The 24,006-nt window shown below is 46.0% G+C and overlaps 1 protein-coding gene across 7 annotated transcripts in view; it reads right to left on the minus strand.

Moving 5' to 3' along the window:
• The window catches only part of LOC115085172 (beta-Ala-His dipeptidase-like), a 207,107-nt gene that overhangs the window by 142,448 nt on the left and 40,653 nt on the right, over window positions 1–24,006 (minus strand). For 5 of the 7 annotated variants that reach the window (XM_029590872.1, XM_029590867.1, XM_029590869.1 and 2 more), the window contains one exon: window positions 6,940–7,065. In XM_029590872.1, coding sequence (XP_029446732.1) covers window positions 6,940–7,041 — 102 coding nt within the window. In that variant the 5' untranslated portion in view covers window positions 7,042–7,065. The remainder of the gene's footprint in view (window positions 1–6,939; window positions 7,066–24,006) is intronic. The other 2 variants (XM_029590868.1, XM_029590871.1) reach the window with 1 other exon arrangement.

Here is a 24,006-nt window from a genome sequence, read left to right on the forward strand (position 1 = left end):
CCCGGATGGGTCGGCTGATTCTCATTGGGAGGCGCGGCCGGGCCCTGAACCCGAGCCGGCTCCCCTCTTGTGCTGCTTGGTTCGAAAGGACTGGTTCCTGGCCTGAGGACGAGGTGCCTGGTAGCGACTCCTATAGGGGGTGAAGCGTTGGGAGCTTCTACCTCTGGAGGGCCTCGGAAAGGCGCGCTGGTTCCTTTTGAACCTGTCTTCCGGCAGTCGAGGTACTGGAGAGGCGCCCCATGTGCTGGCCAGTTTATCAAGGTCGCTGCCGAACAGGAGAGAACCCCTAAAGTGCATTCTGGTGAGGCGTGTCTTCGAAGGAGCATCGGCTGACCAATTCCGTATCCAGAGCTGCCTCCTGGCTGCTACTGAGGATGAGACCCCCTTAGCTGTCGTACGGACTAGGTCAGATGTGGCATCCATGAGGAACGAGAGAGCTGACTCCATGTCCGCTGCCGGAGCATTGTTCCTGACCTGTGACAAACAGGAACGCGTCACCACTGTGCAGCAGGTTGCGATTCGCAGAGACAGAGCTGCCACCTCAAAGGTTTGTTTCAGGATGGCGTCCAGGCGTCTGTCATGAGGCTCCTTGAGGGCCGCCCCCCCCTCAACTGGAATGGTAGTGCGCTTGACCACAGCGCTAACCAAGGCGTCCACCTGAGGGCATGCCAGCATATCCTTGATTGCCGGGTCCAGGGGGTACATGCCCGTCAGGGAATGCGCCGCTGGCGCATTCCACTCCAAATCTATCAGTTGTTGTGCTGCTTGCAGGAAGGGAAAATGGCGGGCTGTAGGACGAAGACCTTCCAGCAGGGGGTTCTGCGTAGATGGCACCGTAGTGCTGGGGCCTGTAATAGCCAACTCAGTCAGGCACTGAGAAACCAGGTCGGAGAGATCTTCCTTGGGAAAGAACCGCCTCATGGTTCGATATGGCTCAATCCCCGAGGGAAGTTCCCCCTCCTCGGGGGGTTCGGATTCGACCTCCGAGACATCAGGGTCCACATGAGCCGGACTGCTCGGAGGCGGGTGCCCACGATAAGGGCGCGAAGGTCCAGGGGCAGGATCAGTTGGAGCAGCAGCAGGGCCTGGACGGGAAGCTGACTGCATCTGTACAAAGGCATGGATCCCCTTAAAGAGATCCACCCAGGAAATGGAAGCGGTCTCTAGCCGTCGGGGTACCAGGTCCCCCGGGATCCCAGGTTGTTCGAGACTGCCCGCTAGATCCGGGGTGGCCCTGGGGAACTGTCGGCAAACCTCGGTTGAGACTGGTCCTGGTCCGAGGCTCCCACTGCCTCCTCACATTGGGCACAAAGGGAGTCTGGCTCCTCGCTCTGTGTGGCTCTAAGCTGGCATGCTGAGCAGAGGCCGAGAGCTTTCACGCCGGAATCAGGAGGCGCCGCCGCAGGAGACGCCGGGGCGTTCAAATGTTCCATCGCGGCTTGCGAATGCAGGGCGCCGGCGCTTATGCCGCCAATAATATCGCTCAATAATAATATGCGCTGAACAATATGCGCTCAACAATATACAATATGCGCTCAATAATGTGGTCAGCAATATACGCTCAATAATATACAATATGCGCTCAATAATATGCGGTCAGCAATATGCGCTCAATAATATACAGGCGCCTATCATGGGCGCTCAATACCTGAATAAGGCCGACAAAATGGCGACCTCCACGGCGTTCCGCATACAGGCAACGCCGCCGATCCTCGTACCTCGGAGACCAAAAGTAAGAGATGTACGCCTTACCTGATCCTCGGCGCTTCCCGGCTGGAACCCGGGCGGTCTCCGGTTGCGGGGGGAGAGGGGAAATACCTCTAGGCTGCCTCTAGGTCCACGCCGGGACCGAGGCGCCGGGACCGAGGCGCCTCTCAGCCAGGCCCAAGCTCTTCTCGCTCGGGGGCTAGATCCCTGCCGCGATTCGGCCACCGGACCGAGCCGTAGACCTCCGAGGGATTGCGGAAATCACCCCGGGAAACTCAACTGGGGGAGGGACCCGAGGGTATCACCGCAGGAGTGCGGGGCTCGTCTGTAGAAATTTGGTAAGTAGAATATAGAAAGTAGAAAGTAGTATTGGAAAACATGCTCAGCGAGCGTGCAGGCTCTCCAAACTGCTTTGGAGACGGAAATTACTGAATTGCCTCACTTCCTGTGGGGGTATATATACCCGTGCTGACGTCAGATCCGTCTCCAACTGCTAGCACGAGCACACTATACCCACTTGTTCTGAGTCCATCTGGCTACACGCTAGGAAATTTCAAATTTTTGTGTCACTTCAGTAACAGCAACCCAAACTCTCTCTAGCACCAGACACTCTGTGATGCAACATAAAATCCTGCAAAAAAATTCAGAATCTATGCAACAAACCTGATGAACCATATCAGCACTAATTCCCAGGAATCAAACAGCAACAACGCTATCTATGAAAACACAACACTGCAAATACTACAGCAGGCCAGGTAATCAGTGCACCTCCTATTGGGATAACAGAAAAGCAGTTTTGCAACAAAGCCATATACAGATGTTGCGGTCGGGTTCTGTGGCTGAATAGTGGACCCTTGGGCCAACCCACTCCGAGGGGTGGAGTAGGTTGGGAGGCGGAGCCAAAACTCAGAGGGCTGGATGTTAGTAGCAATAGAGTCTGATACAGGATCTTCACCCGGGTACACAGAATCCCCCATGAGGAGCCCGTAGGGTTCCGGCACCTTGGGACTTGGGCCCCTGAGGGAGAGTCCAGCAACAGAGAACCAGGGAGTCCACAGATGACAGGGGTTGGCACAAGCTCTTCACCCGGGCACCCGGAACCCCCCGGGAGGGGCCCATAGGGTTCTGGCACCTTGGGACTTAGACCCCAGAGAGAGCGAGTCCAGCAACAGAGAACCAGGAAGTCCACAGATGGCAGGGGCTGACACAAGCTCTTCACCCGGGCACCCGGAACCCCCCAGAAGGAGCCCGTAGGGTTCCGGCACCGTGGGACTTAGGGAACGGCAGAGACAACTCTATCTCACAGGCGAAGTGCAAGAGGCGCCCGACGTGGAGTCCAGGGTCGTGGCGGAGCAAGGCGTAGTCGGGACGAACCGAAGTCAAGGCAGGCAGCAGGCAAGGCGTAGTCAGGACGAACCGAAGTCAAGGCAGGCAGCAGGCAAGGCGTAGTCAGGACGAACCGAAGTCAAGGCAGGCAGCGAACACAGCAAGGAACGCAACTCAGAACTACAGGACTGTAGTGAACCTCGTTGCAAGGCGAAGAGGAATAGTCTGAGCGCCGGTTATATCTGGGTGGCGGGTGACGTCATCACTGCGGGCGGAGCCAGGCTTCCGGGTTCTGGGCGCACAAAGAGTCCGTCCTCGCGCACGCGCGAGGCCACTGCCAGCGGAGCAAGGAAATGGCGGAGGCCACATGGGCCTATGTGCGTCCCTGGGAGCCGGAGGATGGTGAGCGCGGCGTTTCCTGACCCGAAGGTAAGCGCCGGTCCAGGCGGAGAGAGGGGAAGCGGAGCAGACCGCAACAACAGAAGCTACATGCTAGCAGAATATCACACATATATTCACATACATACAACACATATTGACACCCAACAAATACAGAAAAATGACTACAAATTAGAAAGACTCATGCAAACAAAAACCGAAATGGAAACCCCAAAAAGTTGAACTATGCATGAAACTGCAACACTAGAAAACTAGTGAGCAAAGTACAAACATATCAGAGATGCCCATTAATGTCTGCCTGCTTTTTTAAAAGAATTTCTTAATATGTGATTGCTTGTTGAAATATTGCTGCTAATATTGTTGGCTGTGTTCCCTAATTTAGCTTTTGAGTGCTTTAGAAATAACCTTTGGTCTTTTCCATGTTTAAATTTAAAATAAAAGTGTGTTGGAAAAGCTAGGACTACTTTTACATAAAATCTGCTGCAGGAGAATTAAGATGTGTGTATGTTCTTACCTGTGCATTTGTCACAGTTATAAACCCTTAGGCTGTGGTGTGGTGTGGATAAATCCAGTAGGCCCACGCCAACAGCTGGCAGATATGCCCTTTCTGGGACAGGGGCAGGAGTTTCACCTGTACCAGCCCCGATCCCAGAGGGTTGAGCCTTTGGGTTCCAGGGGTCAGCTGGGCTTAGGAGAAAGTCTCTCAGGAAGCGATCAGAGAGAGAGTTTGGGTATAGATGGTGATCAGGGCTAGCAGCGAGCAGAGAATATCTGGGTTCAGTCCAAGGGTCAATGCAGGCAGTGAGATGACAGAGTCAGGCCGGCTTTATGCGTATCCTCCAATTCCGCTAATAAGCAAGACTCTCGTGAAGCTACAACAGGACCGGGGCTTAATGATTCTCATAGCCCTGTATTGGCTGCACCAAATTTGGTTTCCCATACTTCGTGACCTTTCTGTCCAGGACCCCATTCGCTTGGGCACATGGCCCAACCTCATAACACAGAATCACGGCAAGTTACGCCACCCAAACCTCCAGGCCCTCTCTCTGATGGCCTGGATGTTGAAAGGCTGATACTACAACCACTCAACCTTTCAAGTGACATATCAAGTTCTAGTAGCTTTACGAAAGCCTTCCACGCGGAAATCCTTGTGGTGCACACAAAAGGGCTTTGATCCCTTTTCTTACCCCACATCGAGTATGTTAGATTATCTCTGGCACCTCTCAGAAGCTGGTCTCCAGACATCATCTATCCGAGTGCACCTTAGTGTCATCTCTGCTTAACATCAAGGAATAGGGGATGCTCCGATAACGGCTCAACCCCTGGTGAGTCACTTCATGAGAGACTTAGTACAGCTTAATGGTTACATGGAATAGACTTAGTTTTTGGGTACTTGCCAGGTTCTTATGGCCTGGATTGGCCACTGTTGGAAACAGGATGCTGGGCTTGATGGACCCTTGGTCTGACCCAGTATGGCATTTTCTTATGTTCTTATGTTCTTATGTTCCTCTATGGCCACCGGTCGTGGCATGGGACCTCAATGAGGTACTTGCATGGCTCATGCACACTCCTTTTGAGCCCTTGCACTCCTGTGAACTCAGATACCTTACATGGAAAGTTCTTTTCCTAGTAGCCATCACGTCTGCTCGCAGAGTGAGCGAGTTACAGGCCCTTGTGACCTACTCACCCTACACAAGGTTCCTCCATGACCTGGTGGTTCTCCGCATTCACCCTAAATTCTTTCCTAAGGTGGTAACTGATTTCCATTTAAATTAGTCCAGAGTCTTACCCATTTTCTTTCCAACACCTCACGCTCACCCAGGTAAGCGAGCTCTCCACACCTTGGACTGTAAGCGTGCTCTTGCATTTTACTTAGACTGCACTACAGCCCACAGGAAGTCCACCCAACTCTTTGTATCTTTTGACAAGAACAAACTTGGGAATGCGATGGGCAAGCAAACACTGTCAAACTGGATGGCAGACGGCATCGCATTCTGTTACCAGCAAGCAGGCCTTCCACTGCAGGGACGAGTGAAGGCACACTCAGTCAGAGCAATGGCAACGTTAGTAGCACACTACCGTTCCGTACCAATTGCTGACATCTGCAGGGCTGCGACATGGATCTCTCTCCACACCTTCGCAGCTCACTACTGCCTGGATAAGGCTGGGCGATAGGATTCCGTCTTTGGCCAGTCTGTCCTAAGAAATTTGTTTCCAGTATAGGAACCCAACTCGTCCTACCTCGACCCACTGTGAATTTCAGGCTGCCTCATCCTTGCCAACAGCACCCCAGTTGTTGTACCTGTTGCACATGTTCGGTGCTGCTTGGCCTCATACATATGCTCATACGTATGACTCAGCCTGTAGCTTGCTATTCACCCATATGTGAGAACTATCATCCTGCTTGTCCTGGGAGAAAGCAGAGTTGCTTACCTGTAACAGGTGTTCTCCCAGGACAGCAGGATGTTAGTCCTCACAAAACCCGCCCGCCACCCCGCGGAGTTGGGTTTGCTTACGTTTTATTATGTTATTTTTCGCTCATACTTTTGCTACAGAAGGGGGACCCCTGCTGGCTGCAGGGTTAGTGGCATGCTGGGCATGCTCAGTGTGCCAGTCAAAGTTCTAGAAACTTTGACAAAAGTGTTCCGTGACAGGGCTCCATCTAATGATGTCACCCATATGTGAGGACTACCATCCTGCTGTCCTGGGAGAACACCGGTTATAGGTAAGCAACTCTGCTGTATTGCAAACAACACACCCTTCACTCCTTGGGCAGAGGAAGGAGAAATAAAGACAAAACAAGAGTTGGATAAAGGAAGGACAACCTAATCATACTACAAAACATAGGGTAGCTGGATTGGTACCAGCAGGCTGCAATGCCCCAGAAACCATTGGGTTGGTACTGTCAGGTTAATGATGATCAGTTAATGTCCAGCATAATCACATGGACCTAGATGGCTGCAATAATGGCATTAGTTTTAGTAGCTATTTACATTATTACAAAGCTTGGAGGTAAGATACGGGGGGGGGGGGGGGTGTTAGGTATTGGATTAAATATGAACTCCTGTATGCTCCTCTATCTAGGATGGTAGAGAATCAATGAGGAAGCAAAGAAAAACTGACCTGGATAAAAATTAATACTTTATAAGTGGTCAAGCTTTTATGGCTAGCAGCTGTGATGTATTCTTGTAGTGTGGTACAACTGGGCAGACTGGATGAGAACAATTGATCTTTTTCTTTTATCATCTATCATCTATCTGCCTTATATTCTATATTTCTGTTTGTCTGCTGTGTGTAGGAGCTAGAAAGACTATTGTCTTATGAATGTTTTATTGTAAACTGCCTCAAATATTTTATAGGCGGTATATAAGCAACCTTAAATAAACAAATAAAACAAATATCCTGTATATGAAATAATAATGAAGGTAAGTATTTGCTGATGTTTACTAATGCAATAAGTCCTGTTTGTTTATTGGTGCATAACACAATATTCTATGTGACTCTTACCTGAACAAAATCATCTTGTTGAAGATCAATATGATGGAAAATCTGATCCAACAAAACTGAGGATGAGGCAGGTGCTGAGGCTTCCGCTCCCAAGGGCAGCATGATTATGAAGACAGTGAGTATCTGCTGGATAAAAAATTAAAACAAGGCACAGTAGTTAAGGTCGCATTTAACTGCTGAAGTGAAGAACAAAATTACCCATAACCTCTTTGTGCACTACTGGAATCATAAGAACCATGAACTCTACCTGCAAAGATCTATGTCAGACCCTTCAGCAGCAAAGAGAGCAGTTAGTATAGCTGTGTTTAAAAAAGGATTGGATAAGTTCTTGGAGGAGAAGTCCATTACCTGCTATTAAGTTCACTTAGAGAATAGCCACTGCCATTAGCAATGGTAACATGGAATAGACTTAGTTTTTGGGTACTTGCCAGGTTCTTATGGCCTGGATTGGCCACTGTTGGAAACAGGATGCTGGGCTTGATGGACCCTTGGTCTGATCCAGCATAACAATTTTATGTTCTTATAGTTATGATTATGCATACTTCTGAAAACTGTTGCATAAAAGAGGAGCAACAGCTGTGTTAATCAGTTTTAAAGTACCATCACAAGGAAAGTTTTGATCATCTTGAAGAATTAAGTGTGCAAACAGAGAAATTATTGGTCATACATAGAAAATTCACTAAGTTATATTTATGACTGGAGAAGGCACTATATAAAGGAAATACTACATATATGTTTCCACAGCAATAAATTCTGATTCCTAACTATGAACAACAACAATATAGAACTGGGAGCAACAGGACAATTCTCCGGATTTATGTCTTGGCTCTCTGACTCAGATATGGTACTTTTCAATCAATTATGCCTTTCTGATTATTTAGTTGTTTCTAAACCTCCATTTGAACCATTGTGGTGGGGGCCTCCTGATTTTTTAACAAAAATAGTTTGATTTTAAAATTTCTTTGGAAAATGACCCTCTTTTGGATTTTGTTTTTATGTTCTTAGTTTGTGAACTTCTGTCTATTTTATAGCTCTCTGTTCCTGGACCCAATATATAATCCATCACAAGTGATCATGTTTCTGTCATGTGCTTCTTTTGATCCATGATTTACTATAGTTTTAGGTGATTTTAATTTACATTTTGATTCTCAATCTTTGCATCCCTACACCGCTCGCTGCTTTCTCCAAAACTCTGTCTGCACTCAGTTGGCACTCATAGAAACATATAGAAACATAGAAATGATGGCAGAAGATCAAAGGGCCCATCCAGTCTGCCCAGCAAGCTTTCACACTTGTTTTTTTTTTCTCATACTTATCTGTTACTCTTGGCCCTTAGTAACCTTTTGGTTCTATTTCCCTTCCACCCCCACCATTAATGTAGAGAGCAGTGCTGGAACTGCATCCAAGTGAAGTATCTAGCTTAATTGGTTAGGGGTAGTAATTGCCGCAATTAGCAAGCTACTCTCACGCTTATTTGTTTATCTAGCCTGTGCAATTCAGTCCTTGTTGGTTGTCTGAATATAAATCAACTTTTCTTCATTCCCCCTGCCGTTGAAGCAGTGAACTGTGCTGCATATGTATTTCAAGTGAAGTATCAGGCTTAATTGATTCGGGGTAGTAACCGCCGTAACAAGCAAGCTACACCCATGCTTATTTGTTTACCCAGACTATGTAATTCAGTCCTTGTTGATTGGTGTCTGAATATAAATCATCTTTTCTTCATCCCCCCTGCCGTTGAAGCAGAGAACTATGCTGGCTATGCATTGAAAGTGAAGTATCAGGCTTATTTGGTTTGGGGTAGTAACCGCCATAACAAGCAAGCTACTTCCCGCTTTTTTGTGAATGCAAATCCTTTTTTCCACATTTCCTCTTGCCATTGAAGCATAGAGCAATGTTGGAGTCGCATTAACCGTGTGTATGTTTATTGAATAAGGGTATTATCTCCAGGTAGTAGCCGTCATTCCCGCAAGCCACCCTCTCTTCATTTACATCCTCTAGACTTTATGGATCTGCAGTGTTTATCTCACGCCCCTTTGAAGTCCTTCACAGTTTTGGTCTTCACCACTTCACTTCACTCAGTTGTTTGACTTCACTTTTGTTCCTTCAGCTTTCATTCTTCAAACATTTCCTCCTATCCCATGATCCAAACACCATTTACTCTTATGCAAAGTATTTATTTGCACTAATGCTTCCTTGTTGAAGCCTTCTAGCTCTCCATATAGAAAAAAGTTGACTGTCAGTTTTCGAGATTGATTAATCCCTATGTTGTCAAAATCCTGTCCTTCTGACACTAATGTTGCCTTTAAAACCTTTCATGATAGCTTAGCGAGTACTTATGATGAGATGGCACCTGAGCATTTTATAATCCCAAAGTGCTGTAATTGCGCTCCTTGGTTCATCACTGTACTTAGGGAACATAAGCAAATAGTGCATCGAGCTGAACACTGTTGGCATAGATCTAAGTCATATTCTGACCTTGAATCCTACTGTAATTGTTTAGCCCTTATATATCACTTTGTGATTCTGCTAATATAATTCATTTTCTCTCAAAAATTAACACCATGGGAACAATTCCAGGGAATTATTTCAAACAGTTAAAAAGATCTATTATGGTTTCAGCTGCTTTGCAGCCTCCCCTCCACCAGAGGACTCCAGTGATCCCCACTCCAAAATGTACTCTTCAGCATGTCAATGATTTCAGGCCTCAGTCAGTCTTTCAGTCTATGCTCCACCAGGGGTCCTCCATGAGCACACTTCCCTCTCCTCTCACCTGTCTCCACCACACGCAGACTCCAGCAATACTTTACCAGTCTGTTCCTTGCCTCAGTGCTTCAGCATCAAGTACCATTTGGCTCCTTGGTCTAGCCACTTCTATCTTGCAGCCTTCCCAGGCCTTTCCTCACTTTGCTTCGTGGCCGCCTGACTCTAGTCTTATCTTGCTTTGCCTTATGGCCTTTGGGCCTTCTGACCTCTGCCTTGCTAGCCTTGTCTCGTGGCCTCCAGGTTTCCTGTCCCCAGCTTTCCCTTTTCTTGCCTTTTGGCTATCCAAACTTCTATTCTTAGTCTTGCTCTGTGGACTTAGGGCCTTCCGGCTACTTCCTTGATTGTGGTCTATTCAGGCCTACTTCTGACCTCTCACCTCCTGGCCTTGTCCTACTCTGTGGCCTCTCTAGGCCTTTCCATGTGTTGCTCCTTGGGGCCTTTCTGCACTGTTGCTTTCTGGCTTTATTTTGTCCTTGTCCTGTCCTGTCTTAGTCTGTCCATGCCCTAGCTCTGTTCCAGTTCCACTCTTACCTCCACCCAGCTCCCGTCTGTTCCTGAGTTCCAGGTCACTATTACCTGCACTCCGTTCCAGTTGTTCCAGTTCCATGCTTACCTACACTCCGTTCCAGTTGTTCCAGTTCCACACTTATCTGAACTCTGTTCAGTGTTCCAGAGTCCCACGCTTACCTGCACTCCGTTCCAGTTGTTCTAGTTCCATGCTTACCTGCACTGTGTTCCAGAGTTCCACTCTTACCTACACATAGTTCCATACTGTTCCTGAGCTCAAGCTTGCCTACACACTGTTCCTGAGTTCCTGCCCAAGCCTTACTCCAACCTCATCAGACTACTCAAATCTAACCCTAGCCTTGACATGCCATCCTGTGCCACTCTGGAAGTGGTGTCCACCAAGCTTCTTCAGCAACAGAGACACAACTGGATACCGAAGCCCAACATCACTTCCAATAGTGGAGGCAGGACCCTGAACCATCCCAGGGAGTCCTATAACAAATTTTTCTACATTAGACTGCTCTCCAAATATAGTCCAGTCTCAGTTAAATACTGCTAATAAGAACACTGAAATTCCTAAGCCAGCTGCTTATACCTTTTGGCTATATTACATTTCACCTAGGTGCCAGCTTCACAATCCATCTGACTTCTCTGAATGTATAAAATGCCATCTCCTTAATCCAGATTTGTGGAGGTGCAAAGAATGTTAGGAAACTGCTTCTCACTGGATGGAGACCTGTTTGGATTGTGGAGCCCCCAGAAATTCTGTTTTCCCAGATACTTTAGCAAGTAAGCTTATCTCAAGTAACTTTAAATCTGTACCTGCAAAGACAGATACAGAGCCTTGGCCAGGAAAAAAAAAAAAGAATCCAATCTACTGTGTGCAGATTGCTGCAAGAACTCTCAGCACAACAACTCATAGTACCCCAGCTTGCCTAACTAACATGAACCCTGTCCATGCTAAGGCAAAGTCTAGTTACAAAGAGAGAAAATTCACCAACTCTGAAGTTAAAATTGAACCTGCACCTAATTTAAAATCTTTTTTTTAATATATTTTTTTATTGACTAGCAGAAGATAAACATCAGAACAAACAAACCATATTGTCACATTTTTCCCATTTTCTCCTTATTACTACAAACGTCCATTGATATAATACAAAACTCAATAGCCACGATAAAGGAAAATGAACAGTGTTGCCTCGTGGAAGCGTCCCTCCAGCAGTGTTTCTGCCAGCTGGTGGGACCATATACAGCAGGTGTATATAAAAGTTTCAATGAGCAGACAGTAATAATGTTTCTTCCCCCCCCCCCCACCCCGGACATTGAATACTAACAGTAAAACAGGTTTCTGTTCAGACCAATAGGCACCAACAGAAATAGTATTAACAAACAAAGATAAGCTTTCATACCTTCCCAGGTTGGATTTAAAGAGATAGGCCTTACTGATTAGGCATGTCGTTAAGAATGAGACACTGTGCTAGGGGCGTTAAAGAGAAAAGATAGACCTCCCATCGTGTATAAAACCACCGTCGTGGGTGGAACCATTCAATTTTGGTTATATATTTGTCTAACAAGCATATCTGATTAATCAAGTTGCTCAATTGTGTTAAAGTAGGGGGATCAGCAGCTAACGATTTCTGTAAGATACATTTTTTGGCTAGCAAAATCACCAAGCGGAACCACCATCTGGTAGAGTTATTTATCCCGGCTATCATCCCATAGGAATACATTAATATGGTATGCAAATTTAACATCACATATTGTCAGCAAGTAGCGATGCACCTTTCGCTAGAACAAACTAATAGCTGGGCAAGACCAAAATTGATGGCCAAGTGTGCTTCGAGAGGCCTCGCATTTAGGACAGCAACCGGTTCCTCCCCTCCCCAATTTGCTCACCTGTGACGATGCTATATAAAACCTGTGCAAAAATTTAAATTGAAGTTCCAGTAAGGGAGTGGGCATGGACAGGGATTGTGCTCTGGTGAAGCATTGCCTATAATAAGGTTTGGTTAGAGACAGTCCCAAGTCCCTGTTCCACCCAGCCACCATAGTGTCCCAGCTAGAGGGAGGTTGATATTTGCCCAGGAGTTTATACCAGAAAGAGAGCCTATGGCAAGTTGGATTATCCATATCTAAAAAATCCGAAAGAAATTCTCAAGCGGGTTGGTGTGGATCTGGCAACCCTAACGAGCGTACCTAATGATGGGCTTGTAAGTACGTGTAAAAATGTTGAGGGTGTAACACCATACTTGTCCTGTAGCATGGAAAAAGAATAAACCATATTGGAGGCATCCACCAAGTGTATCACAGATTTAATCCCTCTCGTGCACCAGTCTCCAAAAAGTCAATTGTGCATGCCTGGAAGAAAATCTGTGTTTCCCAGAAAAGGTAGAAAATGAGTAGTACCACGAGGGAACTGGAAATGCCGGCAAGCCCATCGCCAAGCCACGTAGGTTGGTTTTATCAACACACTGTGTCTAACATAAAAAGGGAGTGTGTGAAGTGGTTTATGGAGGATGAAAGTGAGTCGTAAAGGCTTAATCTGAAAGTGTTCTATCTCCAAGGGGGTATAATAGGAAGTAGTCATGAGCCAGTCTGCCGCGTGGCGAAGCTGACAAGCTACATTATAGACTTTAAAGTCTGGGAGGCCCCAACCCCCCCTCCCCCCCGCCGCTTCTTTGGAAGGTGAAGTATTTTTAGAGCTATCCTGGGTTCTTACTCTGCCAAAGAAACTTACACAGTTGAGCATCTAGTTCTCGCAGTTCCCATTTGGTCCATGAAATGGGAAGTAGTTGCATCACGTATAGCCACTGAGGAAATATCATCATCTGGTAAAGCGCAATTCTGCCCACTAATGTCAGGGGTAAGTTAAGCCACCGACGAAGCAAGTTTCTGGTTTTGTTTAGGACGGTTTTATAATTAAGAGATTATGTCAAGGCTGGAACCCTGGGAATGACGACAGGTCGCTTGTATAGAGTCCGGCATATCTGGAACAGTCGCGCCACATCCATGTAAGATATCCACTTGTATTGGCCAAGGCCACTCATAACATGGGAGCTACCACCGTTCCCGCCGGCCTGCTCATCGCGCCAATGTGTTGAAACAACATGAGCAAACACAATGCGAAGATCATGTCCACTAGTGACATCTGAAAATTTCAAAAAGTTTATTCCCATAAGAAAGTACCAAAAGTATCAATCCTCACCAAATCCATTAGAAAAAAAACAGTGACCAACTACTGAAATAGCCAAGGGTAGAAGCCAAGACTCCGGCCTCCCCTTTTACTTGCTTGAAAAAATGCATCAGCACGTTCAGCTCATTCTCCTTCGTGTAAGTTGAGGGTGCGCACGAATTGCTGCGCTGCATCAGCCGATTCAAACATCCAAGACTCATTCTGCCAGGTTACCCGAAGCCGGGCAGGGAATTGCAGCATGAAGGGCACCTTGTTTGTATCAACTTTGTACATATGGGGGTAAATGCCTTATGTTGAGCTAACACCAGTGCCGAGTAATCCTGAAATATTAAAATGGAACTCCCCTCATAATCCAATGTTCATTTTTTCCTATAGGCAAGCAGGACTTCCATTTTGTGTGCTGAGTTTAGAAACTTTGCAATGACTGGGTGTGGCCGAAGAGAGTTAGATTGTCTTTGTCCCAGTCTATGCACACATTCTAGCCTTAGGGTGCCATGTTTCTGCGTAAGATCCAAGACTTGCGGAAGCCAGGTTTCCAATACTTCCAGCAAATCATTGTCTTTGATTGTTTCCGGGAAGCCGATAAATCTGAGATTACCCCATCGGGACCTATTCTCTAGGTCATATATCTTTCTTGCCTGCTTTTCATTTTCAGCCTTCAACTCTACAACCTGTTCCTCAAGGTGAGTAACCCGGTCCTCAGTCATCGAAATCCAAGTTTCCACTTCATGGAGGCACGTTGTAGATTCCGTAAAAAGCTGGCTCATAGCCTCAAATTTCTGGTACAATTTATCGAACTTCTCATCCAGCGCCGAGACTACGGCCTCCACCATCTCTGTGACTTTCCCATCTCGTTGTTTGGGAGATGAGGGGGAACCGGCCGCCGCCGTCATTTTGAGCTCTGTTTGGCGGTACTTGTCCGGGCCCCATCGTTGCAGTTTCACCGCCATTCACTGCAAATCAGGAGCAATTCCAGGTCCTAAACAGGTCGGTGAGTTTCTCGACCTGGTGATATCATTACTATTGATGAGGAGAATGAAAAAAGATGCAGTAGAAAAGTGATCTGGAGGGAAGGAGGACGGAGCTCAGCAGAAACACGTCCTACTCCTCCACCATGCCGGAAGTCATGATTTAAAATCTTTAACACTAAAGACAAACACAGAACCTTGGCCAGGAAGAAAAGTTCCAACCCACACTGAAATTAAAATTGTAAAACATGCAATTAAAATACAACCTGAAGAGATCCATTGGATTTCACGCTTCATTCTCAGACCTCCAATCACCTGAAGCAGCAGGGATTAATCAATCCATGCTGAGCTCAGATGTTCCCAGCTGCAGGCCAGCATCAGCTAACAAGCTCCTCTGTGAAACGCTTCAGAGCAGTGTGTGTTTTCCCAACACAAACGTACACACACCAGAACCAGAAACCCAGGGCCAGAATAGCTTCAGTTTGAACCCAGTTGTAGTCTGGCCCTGCAGCAAGCTCTCATCCATCTGCAACAAGCCTAGCAGAGGATCCTTGCTCAGTCACAGCCAGTCCATCCATGGGCATGCATGCACAGTGTGGCCAGACTCAAAAGAACTCTGCTTCAAGCACTCAGTGCCCATAAAAAGACACTATCTCCACTCTTGGCTCACTGGGGGATCCAAGTTTTTTTTTCTGACAGCTCAGCAGAGGTTTCCCGCATTGTTCTGGCCATCTCAAGTGAAGGCTTCCAGCCTTGATTCAGATACACCCAGTCAAGCTGCCCCAGGAGGGGTCCAGTCCCAGCCATGCCACCCTGGGGGTCCCAACCCAGCCATATTACCCCAGGAGGGGTCCAATCAAGTCATACTGCCTCTAGAGGGCTCCAGACAATTCATGCTGCCCCAGGAGGGGCCCAGCCCAGTTGAGTTATGCTGCTCCAGGGGTCCAGTCGAATTGTGCTGCCCCAGGAGGGGTCCAGTCAAGCCATGCTGCTCCCAGAGGAGCCCAGTCAAGCTATACCACTCCAGGAAGAGCCCAGTCAAGCTATACTGCTCCAGGAGGAGCCCCAGCTAGCTACTCCAGCTGTGCTGCTTCAGAAGGAGCTACAACTTGACCACCCAGAAGGGGCACTTTCTGACAGCCCAATCGCCCAGCAGAGGGTGCTCTTCATCTATCTGATCACCCAGCAGAGGGCACTCTTCTTCAACATGACTGCCCAGCCAAGGGCGTGCTTCTCCAGCCTGACCACCCAGCAGATGGTGCTCTCTGATTGCCTGTCTGCCCAGTAGAGGGTGCTCATCCACAATTTGTCCACTCAGTAGGAGACAGCTGTTTACAGCTAATTCATCCAGCAGCAGGCACCTGCCTAAAGCCAGCAGGAGGCACCTCCTATAGCCAGTTTCCCCAGCTGGAGGTACCTACTTATAGCTAGTCCATCCAGCAGGGGACACCTGCTTACAGCTAGTCCATCCAGTAGGGGACACCTGCTTATAGCCTGCCTGCCCTACAGGGGACACCTGCTTGCAGCCCACCTGCTCAGCAGGAGATGCCTGCTCACAGCCCATCTGCCCAGAAGGGGACAATTCTTCACAGCCTGTCAGTTCAGCAGAGGAAGCTTATTCACAGTCAGTCACCCAAAAGAGGGTGCTCAGACACAGCCAGTCCACATAGGTTAAGATGTCCATCTCCACACAATCCACCTAGAACATGGCACAAGTTCACAGTCAGTCTGCCTAGAAGACAACATCTGACTACACTCAACTTGCCCAGCAGGGGGCATCTGCCAACAGTCATTCTGCCCAGGAGAGGGCACCTGTTCACAGTCAGTCTGCCTGGCAAGAAGTATCTACCCTGCTAAATAACGCCTCCACCAAGATTCGTCTTGGACCTTCAGCCAGGGCCCCCATGGAAAATGGGACCCAGGAGAAGGGGATCTTAAAGGAGGTTACTGCTGCAGTTCTGGCTGCTGTCCAGCCTCCCTTCCATCAAAGGACTCTGATGAGTCCTGCTCTGAACTTTATTCTCCAGAATGTCCCTGGTATCAGACCTCATTCAGTCTATCAGCCTCCGCTCCACCAGAAGACCTTCATGAGCATGCTTGCCTGGCTGGCCAAGCTCCTCTTGCCTGCCTGCACCATACCCAGACTCCAGCATTACTTAACCCAGTCTGTTCCTTGCCTCAATGCTTTGGAATAGTGTTCCATTTGGCTCCTTTCTCTAGCCACTTCTGCCTTGCAGCCTTCCCAGGCCTTTTCTCGCTTTGCTTCATGGCCTTCTGGCCTTCTGACTCCAGTCTTACCTTGCTTTGCCTTGTGGCTTGACTTCTGCCTTGCCTAGCCTTGTCTCGTGGCATCTGGGCCTTCTGTCCCCAGCTTTCCTTTTTCTTGCCTCATGGCCATCCAACCTTCTGTTCTTAGTCTTCCCTGTGGCCTTAGGGCCTTCCGGCTCCTTCTTTGCTTGGGGCCTATTTAGGCTTACTCCTGATCTCTGGCCTCCTGGCCTTGTCTAAATCTGTGGCCTCTCTAGGCCTTTCCCTGCCTTGCCCCTTGTGGCCTTTCTGCACTGTTCCCTTCAGGCTTTATGTTCCGAGTTCTGTGTTGTCTTGTTCTGTCCTGTCTTAGTCTGTCCGTGTCCTAGCCTCTGCTCATTTCATGCTTACCTGCACTTTGTTCCAGTTGTTCCAGTTCCACACTTACCTGAATTCTGTTCTAGTGTTCCCAAGTTCCACTCTTACCTGCACCCAGCTCCAGTTTGCTCCTGAGTTCCAGCTCACTCTTACCTGCACTCTGTTCCAGTGTGCCAGAGTTCCACCCTTACCTGCACATAGCTCCTTACTGTTCCTGAGCTCCAGCTTCCCTATGCACTGTTGCTCAGTTCCAGCCCAAGCCTTGCTCCAGCCTAACCCTAGCTTGGTCATGCCATCCATGCCACTTTGGAGGTGGTGTCCACCACACTCCTTCAGCATTGGAGCCACAACAAAATCACTTCTGACCAGTCTCATCCAAATTCAGTTGATTCTTTACTGATCCCAGATAAGTGTGAGAATTGTCCAACTTTTTTAATGATAAAGTGACAGAAATTCGGAATAAATTCCAGAGTATTGATTCTTATATTCCTCCGGATCCCCTCACAGTCCCCCTCTCTTTGGGACACTTTTGCTGAAGTTTCTAATTCTGAAATTGAGGGTACTATAGCAAAAGTTAATATTTCCTTTTGCCCTTTAAATAAATTTTCTCCTGTGCTGGTAAAAGTTCTGCAACAAAATCTCTCGCCTCATTTAATGAAGATTATGAACCTTTCATTATCTGAAGGCTTTGTGCCTACAGAACTGAAAAACAGAACTGTCCATCCCTTACTGAAAAAACCCTTCCCTAGACCCTCTTGTTCAGAAGAATTATCATCCTATTTCCTCACTTCCTTTTCTTGCTAAGATTATTGAATATGCTGTCCTTTTCCAATTTAATTATTTTCAAATTCAGCATGATGTGTTAGATCAATTCTAATTTGGATTTCGTAAACTTTGTAGTTCAGAAACCTTGCACCTCCCCAGTACTGACCGTGGGTCTTGTTATATCATGGCTCTGCTGGATTTGTCGTCTGCTTTTGACACCTTCAGCCACTCTATCTTTCTTAAGCGCCTTGACAAGATTGGGATCTCTAGAACTGTTCATAAGTGGTTTTTATCATATTTTTCCAAAAGATCACCCCAGGTTTCTATTGCTAGTTCATCCTCCAATTGGCATTGTTTCTTATGGAGTGCCCCAGGATTCCACACACTCAGCAGTGCCTTTCAATATTTATCTTTCCCACTTAACATGTCTGAGAGTCAACTATACACTGTATGCTGCTGACATATAGGTTTTTGTCCCAAAGCAATCATCTTGGGCAGCCACTAATGATTTACTAAATATTTGGTTTTCTACCATTAGATCTTAGCTCTCCCATTATCACCTTCCTCTAAATCTTGATAAAACTGAAATTTTAATCCTAAATAGACTCTCACTATTAGATGCCCCTTCCTTTTTTACCTTTGAGAATTTTTCTCTTAAAGTATCTCCTAATTTTTGGAACCTTGGGGTCAGTGCCGGTGGAAGGGTGTTCAACCGCCCTAGGTGGTGATGTCATCATCTCTCTCTCATTACACATGACAAATGACCCTAGCTCCTCAAAAACAGAAGACGCCTACCAGCTCTGTGCCTCACCTGCGCATATTCTTGTCCGTCCTTTCAAAACTGCTACCCTTTCCAGCTGCTCTGGCACCCCACCCACTTCTGGTGTCCTAGGTCCCTGCCTACCCCACCTAATGCTTCTGCTGGCCCTGCTTGGGGTTATTCTATCTAGACCAAGACCTAGCTATGAAACTTCAAATTAGCTCTCTGGGAAAATCATTTGCTAAACTTAAAATTTTACATAGATGGAAATTGCTTTTACCTGCTCATGATTTTAGAACTGTTCTTCAGGTTTTTGTCCTTAATGGATTAGATTATTGTAGTTCTTTACTTATTGGCCTACCTGCTAACCTACTGAAAGCTCTTCAACTAAGACAAAATTCAGTGGCTAAAATGTTAACAGGGAGAGGTTTACGTGAACACATATCCCCTCCTTTTATTCCCTTCATTGGCTTCTAATATCTTGGCATATAAAGTTTTAAATTGTTTTATTAGTTTTAAGCTATTATATCTTAACATCTCCCCTTGAGCACATGCAAATTTAAAGTTGTATGCCTCTCCTTGTACTCTACATTCAGCCAATTCCCTTCCTTTTGAATGGTTCATTTATCCAAAGCTCTGGTCTATGCATTCTCTGTAATTGGTCTCCAGCTATGAAATGAGCTTCCAGATTATATTAGGTCTATAACTTGTATTTCCACTTTTAAAAAGGCAATGAAAACATAAGAAATTGCCAGGCTGGGTCAAACCAAGGGTCCGGTCCATCAAGCCCAGCATCCTATTTCCAACAGAGGCCAAACCAGGCTACAAGAACCTGGCAAGTACCCAAACCCTAAGAAGATCCCATGTTACTGATGCCAGTAATAGCAGAGGCCATTCCCTAAGTCAACTTGATTAATAGCAGTTAATGGACTTCTCCTCCAAGTACTTATCCAAACCTTTTTTAAACCCAGCTACACTAACTACACTAGCCACATCCTCTGGCAACAAATTCCAGCGCTTAATTTGCGTTGAGTAAAAAATAATTTTCTCTGATTAGTCTTAAATTTATTTATTTATTTATTTGAAACTTTTATATACCGGTATTAGTATGCATACATCATACCGGTTCACATTGTAACTAAAGGCAGAAATTACAATTAACAGGGAGGGGAAACATGGAGGATTATAAATAGAGCAGGGGGCATTGAAATTAAAGCATTAAAACTGTAACGGGCTATTTACAGGACTATATACAAGTATAAGCATAAGTATAAGTGTATGCTACTTGCTAACTTCATGTCATGCTCCCTAGTCCTTCTATTATCCAAAAGTGTAAATAACCAATTCACATCTACTCGTTCAAGACCTCTCATGATTTTAAAGACCTCTATCATATCCCCCCTCAGCTGTCTCTTCTCCAAGCTGAACAGCCCTAATCTCTTTAGTCTTTCCTCATAAGGGAGATGTTCCATCCCCTTTATCATTTTGGTCACCCTTCTCTGTACCTTTCATATTGAAAAAGCATTTGACACTACTCTAAGTAATATGAACCCCTTTAATGGTTTTGTAGACGGCAACTCTAAATTACATTAATTTATTCTTTTATGTGATTTTTTTTAGCTTATTTTTAATTTTTACAGGTCTATTATTATATGTCCTATACCTTTTTAATGAACTTTTATGATTGTATTATTATTAGCAAGCTAATTTTAATCTCTTCATAGTTTTTATAGATTGCAGCTTTGATCGTGGTAGATCATTCTAGACCTTTGTTTGTTGGTTTCTAAGTTTTTTGTCGTGTTTGTTTTATTGTTCATTGAATTATTATGAATGTATCATTTGTTTTCTGCCTTGAACATATGGACACGCGCAGAATATAAAATGTTTAAATAAATAAACAAACACATACATATTACAATTTTGTATCATATCTTAGCATTATTATATAGCTGAGACATTATCTGAAAAAACTTTGTGGTAAAATTTCAAAGATTAATTGGAAACAACAATGATAGAATAGCTGAATCTATCTAAATTAAGAGTGGGCAGACTTTTTTTTTTTTTTTTTTTTTACAATGGACAACACTATTGGCACTTGCTTGTACTGTGGGTCAGTTGAGGACTTGAGGGGGGTCTCCCCTCATAGCTGCAGTTGAAGAGTGGGTTGTGTAATTTTCATAAGGATTTACACGTTAAAATGGGCTTTTGAAAATTGCTAATTTTATGTGCCTAACCTCCTTTGAAACTTCACTGATTTTTCAACAGATTTTACATGCATAGACTTGAAAATTGTTACAATATATTTTCTTCTTTTATGTACATAACTCCTGTGAAAATTCATTCCTGTGTGCTTATTTTATGATATTTTTATATTCTGCTCAGACCTACTCTCTCCTCCCCTCCCCTGGGAGAACTTTTTGTTGTGAGGGTGTACTACAGATGCTCATTCTGAATTACACAGCTGAGAGGTGGAGTTATTTATGTGTCCCCTCTCATAACTGGGAGTTTGCATTAGTGTTAAACCAAAGAATAATAATGCTTTAGCAAAGACATTTGTTTGTAGCAGTGCATTTAAATATTTGCGGTGATGCCAGCAGATCATAGGTAATTATTTAGTAATTATTTGCATTCCGGATTGGGCATTAAAGGCCTGACAGATAGATAGGCTTTTATTTCTTTCTGAAATGGGAGTATACATATATTTGTCTAAGCTCTTCTAGGAAGGAGTTTCAGAGAGCAGGTGCTGCTCCAGAGAAGGATCTTTTGTGGGTATCTAGTTCTTTTGATTTTTTTTTTTTTTGACAACGGAATTTATATCAAGGATCTGATTTGAGATCTGAAGGACCTGTATTAGGATAGCCTTTTACTCAAGTAGGTAGTGTTACGATGCTGCTCGTGGAGCCCATCCCGATGCGAGCAGCCTCTCACCTCCTCTGTGCCAGCCCGACACTGCAGGACTCCTTCATGTGGCCTAGGCCGCCCTCAGGCGGACGCTGCTGCGCCTCCTGGCCAGACGCTGTTGTGTGCGGTAGGAGAGGCTGCCGGTGCTTCATTGCATCCCAGCGGCCCTGAGCCGCTGCTGGGATGACTCTCTTTTGCGGTGGAGAGCCGCCGCCGTCCTTCACCTTATTGGTATGGAGCCGCCATCGTCATCCTCTCTACGGCCCTGGTGCAGCCGCTGACTTCCTGCCTCCTGGGCTCTTCTAGGTGTGGGCGTGCACCTCTCCTCTTCATTTAAAGGGCCAGCAGCTGGAAAAGCCTCGCAGCCCCAACAATGATGTCATCAGTCCTTGCCCTAGTCCAGCCCTATAAAAGGGCTCAGCTTCACTTCCTCGAGGCCTTCAAATCTGTTCTATGGTCGTCCATGTTCCTCTTCTCTGGTCAAGGTCTTCCATGGTCTGCTCTGTCCAGATGGTTCCATGTTCTTGACGTTCCTGGTCTCCTTCGTCTGATGTTCCTGGTCTTGTTCCTTATCGGAGCTCCTTCATTGCCTGTTCCTTGTCCAGAAGTCCTGATGTTCCTTGTCCAGAAGTTCCTGATGTTCCTTGTTCCAGTCCTGGTCTTGATGTCCTCACCTCTGGCTCTTCATCCTGCTTCTAGGTTCCTTGTTGTCCACCTTTCCTGCCGTGCCACCGTCGTGGTCTGTGACCAGCCAATGGGGGGCTGTGTAGGGCGTTTCATGGCACAAGGCTTGTCTTCATGTCTGCAGCACAAGTTTCTGGAAGACCCTTGTTTTTAATGCTGAGATCTGTTCCTGAAATCCGAGCTCCTGAGACTTGAATCCTGTCCCAGTCTTCGGATTACCTTGTGCCTGCTTCTGTCCATGCCCAAGACTCTGCCAGAACCTGCTCCACTTCAGCGTGGTCTGCGACTGGCCACAGGCGGCTGGGTAGGGCACGCCTCGGTGCAGGCCTCTCCTGAATCTTCGACATGTTTCCAGTTCCAAGTCCCACTGCTTCACCTGGATTCTGCTTCACCTTTGGCATGATCCACGACCAGCCATGGGCAGCTGTGTAGGGCGCGCTGCGTTGCAGTACTCACTCAGTACCAATGCCTGAATTCTGAATCCTTGCCTGAGACTTCCAAGTTCCTGAATCCTCATCCGAATCTTCCAAGTATCCTGAGTCTTTGTCCGAGTCTTCCAAGTTCCACGTAACCTCGTCTGAGTCTTCCAAGTACCAAGTAACCTCGTCTGAGACTTCCAAGTTCCTGAATCCTCATCCAAGTCTTCCAAGTTCCTGTGTCTTCTTTCGATCAAATCCCTTCCAAAATGCTGCTACTAATCCCGGATACAATCTCTAAAGCACTGGCCGACATTATAAATTGCTCCCTATCCCAGGGTATCTACCCAGATGACCTTAAAACAACTTCAATTAAACCTCTCCTAAAAAAACCAAACCTAAATACCAGTGACCCCAACAATTTCCGTCCCATCTCCAACCTCCCGTTCATTGCTAAAGTTATGGAAAAACTAGTAAACTCACAACTATCGAATTACATTGAGGATCACCAAATTCTGTTTCTTAATCAATATGGATTTCGTAAAGCATTAAGTACTGAAACTCTACTCCTTTCTCTCACAGACTTTCTCCTCACCGGCATTGATAAAGGTCATGCCTACTTATTAATCCTTCTGGACCTTTCGGCCGCATTCGATACAGTCAACCACTACATCCTCCTAAATCAGCTGGCAAACATAGGCGTTACAGGCATAGCTTTGGCCTGGTTTAAAACCTTCCTAGAGAACAGAGGATTCAAGGTCAAAATCCATAACAAAGAATCTCAGTACTACACATCCTCTCTTGGGGTTCCGCAGGGCTCCTCCCTCTCACCCACGCTCTTTAATGTCTACCTTCTCCCACTGTACCAACTGCTAACCAAACTAAACCTTAAACATTTCTTATTCGCAGACGATGTACAGATTGTGATCCCTATAAAAGAATCCATTAATAAAACATTAGAATTCTGGGAAAGCTGCCTTCTAGAGATCAAGCACCTCCTCACCAGTTTAAACTTAATTCTCAATGCTTCAAAAACTGAATTCCTGCTTATATCCCCTGAAAACAACAACCTCACTACAAACCCTCCAGCTAATCTTCAAACCTCCCACGTTAGAGACCTAGGAGCTATCATTGACAACCGTCTAAACCTAAAATCATTCATCAACCAAACTACCAAAGATTGTTTTCACAAATTACATGTCCTAAAAAGAATTAGAACAATTTTACAAGCAATAATCTTCTCCAAGACTGATTATTGCAACTCTATTTTATTAGGTCTCCCCGCGACTCATACCAAACCGCTACAGATGGTTCAGAATACAGCAGCCAGAATTCTGACTAACTCGAGGAGAATTGACCACATCACCCCAATTCTCAAAGACCTACATTGGTTGCCAATCCACTACAGAATCATGTATAAGTCCATCACCACCATTTACAAAGTCATCCATCACCATGCTCTGCTAAACTTACAAATTCCTTTCA

Source organism: Rhinatrema bivittatum, chromosome 2 (assembly GCF_901001135.1).
Source record: "Rhinatrema bivittatum chromosome 2, aRhiBiv1.1, whole genome shotgun sequence".
NCBI lineage: Eukaryota > Metazoa > Chordata > Amphibia > Gymnophiona > Rhinatrematidae > Rhinatrema > Rhinatrema bivittatum.